Source organism: Bipolaris oryzae, assembly GCF_000523455.1.
Source record: "Bipolaris oryzae ATCC 44560 unplaced genomic scaffold scaffold_44, whole genome shotgun sequence".
Classification (NCBI taxonomy): Eukaryota; Fungi; Ascomycota; class Dothideomycetes; order Pleosporales; family Pleosporaceae; genus Bipolaris; species Bipolaris oryzae.
Genome location: NW_006911320.1, coordinates 78,256 through 91,956, shown reverse-complemented (window position 1 = coordinate 91,956; position 13,701 = coordinate 78,256). Strand labels below are relative to the sequence as shown.

The 13,701-nt window shown below is 50.7% G+C and overlaps 6 protein-coding genes across 6 annotated transcripts; 2 read left to right on the top strand and 4 right to left on the bottom strand.

Moving 5' to 3' along the window:
• Nucleotides 1-128: 128 nt before the first annotated feature.
• COCMIDRAFT_92071 (uncharacterized protein) lies at nucleotides 129-2,440 on the bottom strand (the record flags this gene model as incomplete). The annotated part of the gene is made up of 3 exons (XM_007688601.1): nucleotides 129-1,047; nucleotides 1,099-1,469; nucleotides 1,535-2,440. The coding sequence occupies 3 exons, from the start codon at nucleotides 2,438-2,440 to the stop codon at nucleotides 129-131; spliced, it is 2,196 nt and encodes a 731-aa protein (XP_007686791.1).
• An 835-nt stretch (nucleotides 2,441-3,275) lies between these two features.
• Nucleotides 3,276-4,585, bottom strand: COCMIDRAFT_35699 (uncharacterized protein; the record flags this gene model as incomplete). Its single annotated transcript, XM_007688578.1, has 4 exons — nucleotides 3,276-3,510; nucleotides 3,553-3,851; nucleotides 3,895-4,379; nucleotides 4,435-4,585. 4 exons carry the CDS (start codon nucleotides 4,583-4,585, stop codon nucleotides 3,276-3,278), a joined length of 1,170 nt encoding a protein of 389 aa, XP_007686768.1.
• Nucleotides 4,586-5,360: 775 nt separating this feature from the next.
• On the top strand, nucleotides 5,361-6,160 carry COCMIDRAFT_92080 (uncharacterized protein; the record flags this gene model as incomplete). Its single annotated transcript, XM_007688600.1, has 2 exons — nucleotides 5,361-5,573; nucleotides 5,642-6,160. 2 exons carry the CDS (start codon nucleotides 5,361-5,363, stop codon nucleotides 6,158-6,160), a joined length of 732 nt encoding a protein of 243 aa, XP_007686790.1.
• A 942-nt stretch (nucleotides 6,161-7,102) lies between these two features.
• COCMIDRAFT_4245 (uncharacterized protein) lies at nucleotides 7,103-10,017 on the bottom strand (the record flags this gene model as incomplete). The annotated part of the gene is made up of 7 exons (XM_007688561.1): nucleotides 7,103-8,737; nucleotides 8,794-8,987; nucleotides 9,090-9,262; nucleotides 9,335-9,379; nucleotides 9,523-9,654; nucleotides 9,847-9,936; nucleotides 10,004-10,017. The coding sequence occupies 7 exons, from the start codon at nucleotides 10,015-10,017 to the stop codon at nucleotides 7,103-7,105; spliced, it is 2,283 nt and encodes a 760-aa protein (XP_007686751.1).
• Nucleotides 10,018-10,220: 203 nt separating this feature from the next.
• Nucleotides 10,221-11,305, top strand: COCMIDRAFT_35696 (uncharacterized protein; the record flags this gene model as incomplete). The annotated part of the gene is made up of 3 exons (XM_007688577.1): nucleotides 10,221-10,505; nucleotides 10,571-10,787; nucleotides 11,181-11,305. 3 exons carry the CDS (start codon nucleotides 10,221-10,223, stop codon nucleotides 11,303-11,305), a joined length of 627 nt encoding a protein of 208 aa, XP_007686767.1.
• Nucleotides 11,306-12,400: 1,095 nt separating this feature from the next.
• COCMIDRAFT_92109 (uncharacterized protein) lies at nucleotides 12,401-12,805 on the bottom strand (the record flags this gene model as incomplete). The annotated part of the gene is made up of 1 exon (XM_007688599.1): nucleotides 12,401-12,805. One exon carries the CDS (start codon nucleotides 12,803-12,805, stop codon nucleotides 12,401-12,403), a length of 405 nt encoding a protein of 134 aa, XP_007686789.1.
• Nucleotides 12,806-13,701: the final 896 nt, after the last annotated feature.

Below are 13,701 nucleotides of genomic sequence, written 5' to 3'. Positions count from 1 at the left end.
TCTCTTCTATGCCCCCCTGAACATTGTCCTGTCCAAATGCACGATTTTGAAACTGTTGAACCATGACTCCAGCTCTGGGTACGCCAACGAACGACCCGGCCCATATCTGAATCGAGGGTCCTATTGGCTCAAGCCTTGGCAAGCGCTTCTTCCGTCGATCCTGCAGTGGTCGAGACCCTCCCGGTCCCACTATCCCCACTATTAGCCTGCTCGTCGTTGTGGTACTTGTTGCGTACAAACTGTGGAGAGCAATCTCGGTGTGTTTGTGAGCTTGAAGTATCTTTAGAGCCGGCGATGCCTTCGCTTTGCAAGGACTTGTCGTCTTTCTCAGCATCACTCAGCGATGCGTCTTGACTAGGATCATCCGGTATCGACATGGCACTACTCTGTCGTTCTCTATTGAGCACAGTGGCATGGTCTTCATCGATGCGCTTTTCGCCTTTGTCTTCTTTATCGATCCACTTCTGCAATCCTTCGTCTGTTGGTTTGAAGAAACACCACATTTCATCCGAAGTCGTGTATCCTTCGCCAGCACTTTCCCGGAGGTTGCGCTTGAACTTTCTCTGAAGGCCAGAAGCAAGGCGTTTCCTGAATGGATTGTCCACACGCAAACGAGCCGCTATCCATTCATCATCCGGCCGGTTTTCGTTCGGTGTCTCTTCCATCAATGGTGTTTGAAGTATATGCTCGTCAGTCATGCAACGGTTTATAATGGATTTTCCTCCGCCACTGTCAGGCGCCACGAGCCGTAGGAATTCGAGGCTTGTTCCCACATTGAGGTCAATTGCTCTTTCTGGATTGACGGTAGCCTTCATAAAAAAGGATGTCAAGTGTCTGTACAAGATTGAGAAGTCGCTTTGGTTAATATGTACAGAGCCTCGAACGGTTAGCAAATATGCTGGTGCTCCATGCTCACTGGCTTCTTCCATGAGAGACATCGATGCATTCCAATTCTTTTCCCAGTACATGAATGCTTCGCTAGCAATACCAAGCAGTGGAAGGTGTATTCGATGTTTAGGATCATCCGACGGTGGCTTGATAGGAGCACTTTAGTCGTATTAGCAGCACTCTTTAAATGTGGGATAGGAGGTAACATACCCCCAGATGTCATAGATGATACCGGCCTGGACGCTTGTGAATCGATTTGTATGTCTGAGGACTTCGACCACCGTCGCCGCTCCAAAGCTATGACCAGCCATGGTCATCTTGTCTACAGAGAAACGATTTTTCCACTGAGACCAGTCAACTCCGTTCAGGCCTCTCGATGAGCCGCCTATATAACCCTTTCCCCGTAGATTCTGCTCTGCAATTTGATTACCGTCGCCAGCGCAGATAATCTTCAGTACACGATATGCTTCTTCGAGTTCGCAAAGACGCATTTCGATTTGAGCGCTACGCAGCTCACTGTCAACACCGTTTACGTTGTTTGGTGAGGTGTCTTTGGGGTTATTTTTCGGGAAGATATAGTCCTGGAATCGTTAGTCCGTTGCCGTTGCTTCTGCCTAGCTACAAGAGGAGATAAAAAAGTACGAACCACGTGGTGATAGCCCTGTGCAATCTCTTCCTCCGTATGGTCTAGTTGGTGAAACTTGTCGGAGCCCTTCTCGCCTTCCTCATGCCCATCTTGCATAGGGCCACTTTGCCTGCTTTGATCACGTGCATCATTTTCTTCCTGCCCTCGCTTCTTATGGTTTACAAAGGTACGAGGTCCACTACCATCCCGGTGTTCCACAGCACATACGACAAAACCGTAGCTTGCAAACTCAGAGCACAGACTACTGTATGCAGTTCTCGAACCACCCAGACCGTGGCTGAACATTAGCAGAGGGAACGTTGGCTCTCCACTCATGCCTTCAGGCGGGTGGCCTTGTTGGTTCTTGATCTTGTATCCATTCTTCTTCGAATTTCCCTCAGGGGGCCAGTGTGTGGCAGGGGGACTGTTCCGATATGCACGCAGCTTTGTGAGCATCGTGGTGGCACCAGACACTCCAATACCCACAACGTTTGGTATCCCTGCGAATCGCGAATATCCCTTGGCCGTCTCTATTCTTGGTCTTGGGAGCCACGTCTCCCGACTCCATTTCTTCTCCCCTCCCGGTGCAATGCCAGATCCATTTCCGATTGATGCCGGGTAGTATAGTGTGAATAGCACGGTTTCTAACTGCAAAAGATGCCTGCCATTTCGCTTGATATTGGATATAGATCGAGGAGATTCGACAGGGACTTCAATCTCCATGCTGCCAATGGAGTATGGCCCTGAAGCGGGGCATAGTGCTGAGTTTGGAAAGGGAAGATGGTCGCGTAGTGATGTGGGCGGTCGGGAGCGAGGCTTCTTCGCGTTTGGTACTTTGCCTTCCGATGAAATGTTGAGGAAGCTGTGCCGGCGCTCGCCATTCTCGGTACCAGTGATGCGCGTCGTTTGACGTTGGAGGAAAGACATTGTGGGTGTGAAGTGGTGATACCGGGTAAGACCTAGGGTATCATTGGAGTAAATAAACACGGAAGAAAGGTAAAGCAGGGGGCCTGAGGCGCAGGGCTCAGGGCGTAATAAGCGGTACAGCAGCCAAAAGGAGAAAATGTTCAAGTCTTGTCGCCATGCTTGCCCAAACTTAACAGTGTTAGATGCGCGCTTGGTCCGTCGGCCGATGTTGCGGGCGTGGTCGGGAAACTAGAGGAGTAGTTTTGTCACTAGGCTATGATGTCATGAATCCATGTTAGCCTCGCACTGCTGTCTCGAAAGGGGTGACGCATAGCCTCCACCAATAGATGTACACGCATGTCAGTCACCAATGTATGGGCTACACGATTGTATGACTGCTAGTCTTAGTGTTCAAGATGACCATGCCGAGATAGATAACTTTAGAAACGGTTAATCCGGCCGGCGCACTCTCGCCAATACCACAGTATCCGATATGTACTTTGACAGCACACATTCAAGCAACGAGGGGTATCAGCAAACAGAGTTAAACATTAATACGAAGTCGCTACCTATGCTTATGCAGGTATGAGTTCCAGTCGCAAGAACATATATCACGCAAGCACCCGTCCTCCAGGAAAATATGCATAGTCTAAGTATATAAGCCTGAGCCCCGCGAACATTACTGTTTGTTGAACCTTGTTCTTCCCTGATGATCGCTTCATAACGTGGTGGCGTTAGTCACCCGTTTTTTTTAAAAAGCACATTTAGTACCTATGCTAGTGCAGATCAAGAGTTGAAGTTTGACTTGCTGATGATCCCACGTTTCGGGCCACGCCGTGGGGGGCCTGGGCTTGAACTAAGGAGCCGAAGTCTTTGACATGTCCGCCGCCGAGTACTGATCAGTTCCAAAAGTGTTGTTGAGAGTTACTCTTCCTGAGACTTTCCCATTCTCCAAACGGATCCAAGTGTCGACAATGTTCTTGCCTAACATGTCTTCCCCTACGACAATTTGACGCGCTCCACGTGTCCAATCAGAGTATCCACCGTAACCAGAGTGTCGGTTGAAGCATATGTTAAGCCCATTCCCATTGCTTGGAGTGGTATTGGGAAGATTCTTGGATCATTTCATGCACCAGTCAACACCATGGTCGTGGCCTGAAAATACCGCCATGAGTCCCTCAGTCTCGACAAGCGCCTTCATAAAAGGTATATCAGCGCCACTGTATTTGCAATTATTGCCTTGGTGGTCACAAACGTCGCCCTGATATCCGACGCGCTCTTCGTTGATGCCAGGATTGGCAGTGCGCGTGTGGTGTTTCTCCTGGAATGCCCTTGTCGCGAATACTGGGATATGTACAAAAGCCATGCTTGGAATCGCGCGACCGTATTGCTGGCGGAAAGCAGTGTTAGTCTTACGGAACCAGTCGATAACCTGTAACGTCAGTACCGTCTCGTATGTTGCAGGGATAACTTACCTTTTCGTCTACCCAACTTGGAACCCCAACGTCTTCGCCAGTCGGCTGATACTTACGACCACCCTTGCTATCGAAGAACCAGAGCAACATCTTGAGATCGCCGCCATCCGTGGAGCTATAGACAGGCACAAAGTAGTTGCTCCAGCCCACCTTATCGACCTGGCCAACTACAGACTGCGTCGTGAATGATAGCTTTCGACCGTTCTTGCCTTTGACGTCCCACCACATGTGCTCCGACATGGAGAGTGTGCTGCATGTCTTTGAAGCGTCATGGTTACCAAATGTCGCGCCGAAAGGTAGATTGCGGTCAACCAGAGGCGCCACAATTTGATCGATGAGCTTGTTGGCGTCGGCAGGGGCGACCCATTCACAAGAAACAAGGTCGCCATTGAGGACTACAAAGTCGGGCCTTTCGTTGTCCAGAATAGAGCTCATGACTCCCATGGTTTTGAGATCTGCATATTGGCGATTTCGCACATATGAAGCTGTAATATATTAAGCAGCTGCCAGTTACAGACGCGAGTAGATGTAGTGACTTACGTTCACCAAAGTGAAGATCACTGAAGACTGTGATCGATAGCTTTCTGTCCGAAGAGAACTGAATGCCAGGGTAACGAAGCAAAGCTCTCTGTTGAGTTACAGCCGCATTAGCTATCGCAGAGAAGAGCCACAATGCTTGTGAGCACTTCATGATGGCAATGTGCTCTGGACTGATAACAACGAATTGGGGTAATTGTCAAAGTGGCAGGTTATGCAGAAAGAGATTCAAGAAGATGCGAAAGGGAAACCACGTGTGCCTGGAGACAGATTTTCAGAATGTATGGTGTTAGGCATGACGTGATGGAGGAAGGAGCCCCCCTTCGGCTTAGCGGGGCTACAGTGGTGAAAGGGCTAGGCAGTATGAAGGAAAAGTGATATGCAGTGAAAGTAAAGATATGGAAGGTAACTCGAAGAAGATACGATCTGATCTAATCTGTTCGTGTCAAAAGATTGTGCATGAGAATGCGGCGTAAACACCGCAACTGCGCAGACATCGCAGAATTGATAAAACGACAAAAGTCTCTGAGCTGCATGATAGCCAACTGATCAAAAAACTAGTTGTGAATGCCAGCGGGGTACCCAAGCTCTTGAATGGCCTCGCTCTAATGTGTTTTGACATATTCATCGACATGTTACGAATATGTAGAGGGCTGTAGAAGAGAACAGGGGGGATTGAAAAATGGAGATGCAGGGCTTAGAATATCAGCATACGAAGCATCGAAAATCTGTTGCATATGTTTGTAGTCTTGAAAAAAGGAATTGGCGTTGATATCAGAACAAGCACGTAAGACGAAGACTGGAAACTAAACTAGTACTAGACGATGCGGTTCGGGGGTCCGCATTGCATTGCGCGCTAACGCCCAGAATTTCCCCACCAAAATTTCCTGGCGCGAACTCTCCCGTGTTCCTTTTCACCCTCAGCAGCAATGAACGCCGAGGCATACCTGCGCAAGCAGGGCTGGCAAGGCTCCGGCCACTCTCTCGACACGACCGGGCGCGGTATCAAGAAGCCGCTTCTTATCGCGCACAAGAATGATCAATTGGGACTTGGCAAAAAGAAGGCGGCGCATACAACAGACGACCAGTGGTGGATGCGAGCGTTTGACCAGAGCCTGCAAAGCATCGGGACTGGCAAAGATGTATGCGCCTGAACATTGCCTGTCTTGGCGATCCAAAAGCGAAGTTCTCCAGCTAATTCTCTGCGCAGAGCACGCTCGACCAGATCCGCACCAAGGGCATCAACCGCGGTGGCTTATACGGTTTCTTTGTCAAGGGCGAGCAAATAGAAGGCACCATCGAAGACACATCCGCGATTACCACTGAAGCCTCGAATTCCTCGTCCGGCACCAGCACCCCTCCGACCTCTGCCTCTGAAAGCGAGGCGCCCGCAAAGACATCAGACAAGAAGAACAAGCGCAAGCGGGAAGAGAAGGAAGCGTCTGCGAGCAAAAAGAGCAAGAAGTCAAAAGATTCGTCGGAAAAGGTTTCAAAATCAAAATCAAGAGACAATAGCCAAGATGTCGTAACCAAAAAGCTTGCAAAGCTTAAACCCGCCGAGAAAGCAGATTACGAGACTCGCGCTGCTGAAAAGGGCCAGACACTCGAGCAATACGTCCTCCGTCGGATACAGAAGAAAGCCGAAAAGGATATAACAAAGGAGAAGAAGGAGGAAAAAACGGACAAGAAGAAGCAGAAGAAGAGTGACAAGGAGCGCACAAAGCAGTAGACGTGCAGGCAAAACAATCAGCCCGGACACCAGAGACAGTATCAAAAAATGTGCTCGGTCCATACGTGTATAGCATGATGAAGTACATCGCGTATCAGATGAGATAAAGCTTTGAAGGCTTCCGTCCCAGCCTAGCTCGCTACGCACAAAAACAGCACATGAGCAGCCAGCTTCATGCCGCGAACGCACCGGGTCAAAACTGCACGTCGAGAAGAAGAAGCGGAAGCGGAAGACAATTCGCGCAACACACCAAGTACCAAATCCGCGCAAAAAGGCGAACCCGCACATTCAAGTGCGCATAGACACAAAGACAAAAGAGAGGGGGGAGGGGAAAATACGCGCGAAAAGACTTATATCGCACCTTAGACATACCAGCATTAGAAAAGCACGGGATATTCAATCACAAAAATCATACACATGTTGTTACACATCGAAAAACTATTCATACCAGCAAACCCTCCTCTCCCCTCCTCGTCCATAAAATAACACAAAGAAAAAAAAAGCCGTTCAATCATTCAAAACATACGCATAAAAACAATTCGTTTCATACCAGTGATACAATGTTATACTTTATGCCCTCGCCCCCCACTCTTTCCCGAAAAAAAGAAAGAAAATCTCCAGATATCAGGTTTTTTTTCATCCGTATAAATCTCTTCCTTTACCCCCTTCCCCCCAAGAAAAGAAGATGAGTAGGGGGGAAAAGGTGCGCAAACTAAGGATGTGGCAAGCCAGCAAGTCCCAAAACGAGAGAGAGAGAGAGAGAGAGAGAGAGAGAAAGAAAAGAGGGAGGGGGGAGGGGGGAAGAAAAAAAAACCCCCCCCTCCCCCAGCCCCACCAACGACCGAAAATCCCCCCAAACCCATCATCGAACAACCGAGAAAGTGTGGGAAAAAAAAGAAAGAGAGCGGGAAAAGAATAATTCTGTAAACATTGAAATTTCCATCACTCGGTCTTGCCACTCAAAACCCAAGGCCGTCTGTCCCAAAAGTCATCCTTGATGATATCCACATGTTCCATGAGAATCGCTGCTTTACTCCTCTTCTTGCGATCTTTGTCGCGTTGCGAACGACTCATGTTGACTGGGCGGCCTTCATCCCCCGCGCCAGTAGTACCAGCAGTTGAACTACCCTTGCCTTCCTTGCGCTTCACCTCTGGGTGTCTGCGTTTCTGAGAATCATTCGGTTGTTTCGGGGAAGAAACCGAATCCTTTGTTTTGGGCTTGGTGAGGGCAGGAGGTAAGTTGGTGCGGAGGGGCATTGTGGTGTTGCTGCTGCTGGGGAAGGGCTGGGTTGTGGCGTAGGGTTGGGACTTTGGGGGTGGAGGGGCGGCGATGATGGAGGAGGTGGAGGAGATGAGGGTGTGCATGTCTGGGGTTGGGTGGGGGTATTGGAGGGATGCGGATGTGAGGGGGGACCTTGTGGTGCTGGAGGCCGAGGGGGGCAGTTGGGTGGAGATGGCGTGGAGTTCGGGGATGCCTGGGTGTGGAGCCTGCTCGCTGGTCCAGGCTCGGCCGGTTTGACTCTCAGAGTCGCTGGCTCGCCGTATGGGTTGCTCTGTGGCATTGTAGGCCATGGAGTAGTTGTTCCAGTCATGCTTTGGGCTGCTGGCTATGACCTTCTCTCTTGTCCGTATCTCCTCTTCTGCGCTCATCGGTGGACTTGGTAGGGCCTTATTCTTTTGCATTGGCGGGCTGACTCTGCGGAGCGGTGTAGAAACTGTCTCGCTAGTACTCGTCCCGTTCTCTTTCTCATCTGTGCCTCTGGTGGCTCGCAATGTGCTAGATGATCGATGAACAGGCAGTGACAATTTCCTTGGCTTGTTGTTGGCAGGGATGCTTGACATACGCAAAGGTATGAAGGGCGGCCCTGTCTGGCTTCTGGCAACCGTGTCAAAGTAGGTTGGGAGCGATGGCTGGCTAGGTGAGCGTCGCTTAAGTCCGGGATGCTGATCTTGTGGTAGTTGTGCTGTCGTAAGGGAAGCCGAAGCAGAGTGTGAGATGCCCTGGTTAACTGACAAGGAGGTTTTGTGGCGGTATCCTGCTATGGGGAAATCTGCGGGAAAGTCATGCTGCGGTGTCGTCGGCGAGAAGTTTGTGCGTGTGGTTGGGTTTGGTGCATTCAGAGACATCGGAGGCTTGGTGCTTGGCTTCAGCGTTGGCGGAGAAAGAGGTAGAGGTGTTAGCGAGGGTAGTGGTTGCTTGCCATTGGACTGTGGTTTGCTAGCCCAGGTGGCAGTTGATGGTGGCGAAAGCGGGAAAGAAGAGTCGGGAACATTGGCGCTACTTCGAGTGCTGACAGGGTTGGAGCGAAGCGGGTTGGGAAATGCTGCCCTCGACATGTGTGGCGGCGATGGTGGGGGCGAGGGGGTCGATGTAGTTGAGAGAAACGTTGGACGCGAGCAGGAATCTGGTAATGCCACAGAAGTATCCAACTCTGGCAAAGTAGTTACAGCCTTCTCGATAGATTTAGACAATTCGTCTTTCGACACCCGCCTAGGTTTTGGTTGAGCGAGGGGCGGTGTAGGGAACTCCGAAAACATGGGGGTTGGCAACTCCTCAGGCGATATCGGGGGGAAGAACTGCCAATGTCAGGTGCCATTATTCAAAACGTCGACTAGAGTTTAGCATGACTTACGTCTCGGTATAGCACGGTCCCCTTCCTGAAGCAGTTTGGCTCGTTGTTGTAGTTGATTCCAAATTCCTTGAACAGAATTTCGTTCTTATCGGATGATACCGTCCCTTTTAGTCTTTCTTCAGCTTCACGAGGACCCATACCACCCTGCTGAACAAGAGCCCAGAATGTGGTATTGTATAGATTGTTGATGTGACCTGGATGTCCATTAGACCCACTGGAACATTTGCAATGAATTTTGAGAGATTACAGGGGCCAGACTGCATATGGTAGGAACAACCGTGTGGCGTGTTACTTACAATCAACTTGGCGCCAGCTCATGTAGTCGCGGAGATTGGTGTCACTTGGGTAACAGACGGCACGGCCGTCAAAAGAGGGCAGTGGGGGCGTAAGTGGCTTTTGCGGGAAGTATTTGGCCCAAGAATAGATATAGTAAGAAGTAAAAGTCGAGACGATTGTCGTAGTCAACTTGCTACAGACGGGTCAGCAACGGAATGGGAAATAGCGGCAAAATGCCATGGGGCCAATAGTGGTGCTTGCATACCTTGCTCGTCGCTCAAATAAGGTACAGTCCTTATGAAAGACGAAACTACGGCCTACGTCAGCTGAACCGACTTTTGAAACGCGGACGTTGGCTGTGTAGAGAAAGAAGAGGCGAGCGGGCTTAAGCCCTACGGGAGCCCTCAATCTCCCTCAAACGCAGCGCAGGCCAATGAGGCGGGGAGGACGCACCTGTACTCGTCGCTATTGCCGAATGCAATGACAAGGTCGGGTATTTCTTGCATGACAGCCTTAGCCGCGGCGTTCATGACATCGATGCCATTCTTATCATTTGGTTTGGTGAAGTTATATTTGGTCGTGAACCTAGTGGCATAGTATCAGCGAGAACTGCTTGGTGTTGCAAATAATAGCCGAGAGGATGGCCTGAGGCAACATTATCCGTCCATGCACCAGATGACGGGTACCTGCATACGCTGGCCGACGCAAACTACTAGCAGCACGAGAAAAGATACAGCTGCAACGGAGAAAAGGAAGATGAATAGATTAAGGACATACTTTGAAAAGCCACGGCCGTCGATTCGCACGACGATCCATGTGTTGGCCAGGAGGATGTCGGGTTGCTCAAACAAGCGCACATATTCATACCTGGGCACGGCCAGTTAGTTTGCCGGGGGGGTTGTGCAAGTATTGCGCAGTCACTACTGCTACTTACTTGCTGTTCGCCATTGAGTCGCAGCCAGAGTCGATTGAGAATCCGGGGCAGGTGCTGCATAGTCATCCAGAGGCTGGCGAAAAGATGACGGGCGGCAGAGCGAGCTTTGTGTGCTCTGTGAGTTGGGGGAAGTGCGTCAGTGTGGTTTTGAAGGCTCGAGGGCGTGCGGGACTAAGAATACCCCGCGGCGCCCCGTAGCAAAAGACAGCGTTTCAGGATGGCAGACGTTATGCAGCTAGGGCGACAGGCTTCTGGAGTTGAACGAGGCGCACACGTCGAGTGCCTATCTGGCGTTCTCCGTGTCGACGACTGGTCGTGGCTTGCAACGGAGCCATACAAAGTTCTTCAAAGAACCGATTGGACCCGCATTTGCCAATCCGGACCCTATGCGTTGATGGCGCTAAGGTCCGAATGTCAGCCTGTGGCTTTGGTCTTCCCCCCCTCTTGCACTCAACCTTCTTTCCCATCTCTCACCCGACTTGTGGCCTCATATCAGCGACACGTATGTACGACGGCGGCAGAGGCAGTATACAACAGGCAATCCATGTACGCAGCTGATGCACGGAGCGCATGGTGTTGGCGGCACGCATCGATCGCCGCGCCGCCGAAACACTCATCGGACTCTCCATTCCGATGGATGGCAGCTGGGCGCGAATGGGCGGTGAGGCTGCTCTTGAGCGCATTCTGGTGTCGTTCACGGCCTGTTCAGTACGTGTGACAGCTTGTGCGGGCTTCATGCTGGCCCCGAAGCCCGACATACTTATCCCGGGCGCCGGGGCCCAAGGTAATCACCTAAAATCAGCCACAGCCAGAGTCTCAAACGCAAACACCCTGCAAGACATCCAGGTACTGCCGATATCTCACCCGAAGTTTGCTAGCCATTGGCTCCTGCGGTTGTGCTGGGCAAGCCCATTTTCTTTGCACCTTCTTGCTACGCTTCTTGGTATCAGCCATCTACGCAAGCATCCCCCTGGACGACAAGGCATAGTGTTGGAATCTGCCCTTCAGACTTGGTGTAGCATTCATGGTGTTATATCACTACAACCGCATTTCCGACCGCCTCATGGGCCAATGGAATGGCTTCTTGACCAAAATTCACCGGTAAAAACATTTATATTCGAGCACAAAAACTCAAATACATGTCCAAACTTCGAGCCTTCTCCGGGTATCCCTGTAGAACATGGGCCGGACCGGTGCCACAAACGAGTGGACCTTGATGTTAATCCCGCGGTTGCCGTGCTCCCGCTACTCAGTCCAGTCCTTACCTCCCCACTGCTCACTCTCGGGTTGGCGGATAGATAGTGTTGACCATGAATTGCATGTCTAGGTTGAGCTTGCTCGCCCGACGTCGTAAGCTCGTGGTATGCCATGAACAAAAAAACACACACACACACACGCACATGACGCAAACAGAACAAGTTTCGTCTCGAGTGGAGGAGAAATAAGATGGAGAAGAGAAAACTTCCGTAGCCGGCCGTCTGAGGTTTCATGCGTTGACACCTGAGACGTCGTGCGATTTCACTGGATCTACGCTCAACATCGCATTCTGTCACCGGATGCGTCTGCACGGCCGGCTTGGGTTCACCAAGCAAATCTTGGCATTTGGTCGACGCTACGGTAAAGGCCCGTTTGCAACCGGACAATTGCACCTGGTCCAGTACGAGTTTGTGATTTTTGCTAGACTCACTTCTGAGACTAACAAAGAAGTTGAGGTGGCTTGTGAGTGGCTGCTCTCGAGTCATGTACCCAACATGTCTTGGTTGCTGTTCGGTTCGGTAAATGGAATAAATTCTCCGACGGCAATGGCAGAATTCTGGTGTGACATGTAGTGTAAAGGCATGGACTAGACTCCTTGGGAGAAGGATTCGAGTTCGTATTTTGCTGCATCTTGACCAAGGCAGAAAAGACATGAGAAGTAACTTTTAGGGCGCCTCGTACCACCTCAACCACGTGGAAACTAAACAAGAGCGTAATGGGCTGTCTAAGGAATAAGTTACGCTAGATGACAAAAAGATGTGTCGATCGCAGTGTTGCACGGTCACCCTACACACGCTATAGGAGGCTACAGCGTAGTGACTGCCCAGCTGTCAGCATTCTGTATCTTCTTGGCACCTACTAATCATCGTACGACAAACCTTCCCCGCGTTCTAAACTAGTCGCTGCGCTTGCGACCTGATTAATCTCGTCAAGTCCAAACGCCGGCGCCTGGCATAACTATTCGAAGTCCCTTCTTTGTACATTATACCGACAGTGTTTGACAAGGCTAGTATTTATGCACACAAGAAACAAAGAAGTAGAGTCCTGTGCAATGCATCTAGGGCATTTATATGGCAGACTAGTTTGAGCTTCAGTTTAGCATGTAAAGCGCCGTGTTTGCTATGAGATGAGCGTGACGGATTATAGTTGGGCTAATCCTGGTTCCAGCCCAAAAAGCAACGAAATGTAAAAAAAAGAAAGGTCTAAGATGCATGTAATCAGGAGTCTTCTTATGCGCCGACTGACTAAGGATACGAGGTCGCAAGGATGAGATGTGGCAGATGCTATTCGATGGAGGTCATTCCGACAGATAGTAGTTAGAGGAGAAGCGAATGCTAGCGGTATGGGCGAAGGCATGACCATGCTGGACGTATGAACACTCTGGCCGTGATGCTTTGACAACGGGGTCTTGGCGACGAGGAAAAACACTATAGGGCCAAGTGCAGTGGTGAGGTGGCTGTGAGATGAGAGACGCTCCTCCAACTTGGTGTGTTCCAGAGCGAGGAATGGTACTGGGAAGATGTGGTAGCGGAACCTGAGCGCCATGGTTAATATGGAGATTGTATAGATTAGAACTGGGAAGAGGCTTCTTGGAGCGATATGAGTGCAACATAGGGCGTGTTGGCAATACGGGGAAGGTAGCTACTTAGCAAGGTATATGCAAAACTGGCTACAAAAAGTATGAGGAGATTGTGAGACCCTCAAAAGTAGCAGTTGTCGGTTGGCGGGCAACCGACCGTTTTTTTTCCGGTTACGATGGAGGGTGATATGCATAGTGGAGCACAACTTGGCAAGTACGATGGTGGGACACATGACTGCCAGAGTAGCAGAATGTGGAGACTGTGGGTGCTCCACACACAGAAGGCTCTGTACGCCGGATGGATTTACCGGACGCTGCCAAAGTCTTGGGAACCGGGGGGTTGGGCTTGGGATTGCGCGAAATATAGCGAGCACATGAAAAGCCGGGGATGGAATTGAGTGGGTTGAATGGGCCGCATATATGTATACTGTAGGCGCGGCGCAATGCCAGTGCCGAGAGTGCAAGAGGGGAACTGACGTGGGTCAGATAGTAGTCTACCCTAGCTCTCGCATCGAGTGCTAACGACAAAGGTTGGAGATTGGCGGAGATGGAGCGCAAACCGGCTTCGCGTGCATCGATGGTGGTTCTCCCCAGTTCCAGTGTCCTGGCACAGGGTGTCAGAAGGACATGCGAGTGGTATTGGAACGAGGAAGCTGGTAGAAGGGGGCTAATAGCGCAGTGTATGGGGCGGTGGTGATTGGCGGGCACTGGACCGACCCTGATGTCCAATGCCGCGGGCCGGCCTGTCATGCAAAAGCAAGCGTGATTGTGATGATCAGAAGGACATTCTGCATTCTGCAAGACGCGGAAGCACCGACATTGCAGATTACATGTTTGCGGTCCTCGTACTCGAGAATGGTAT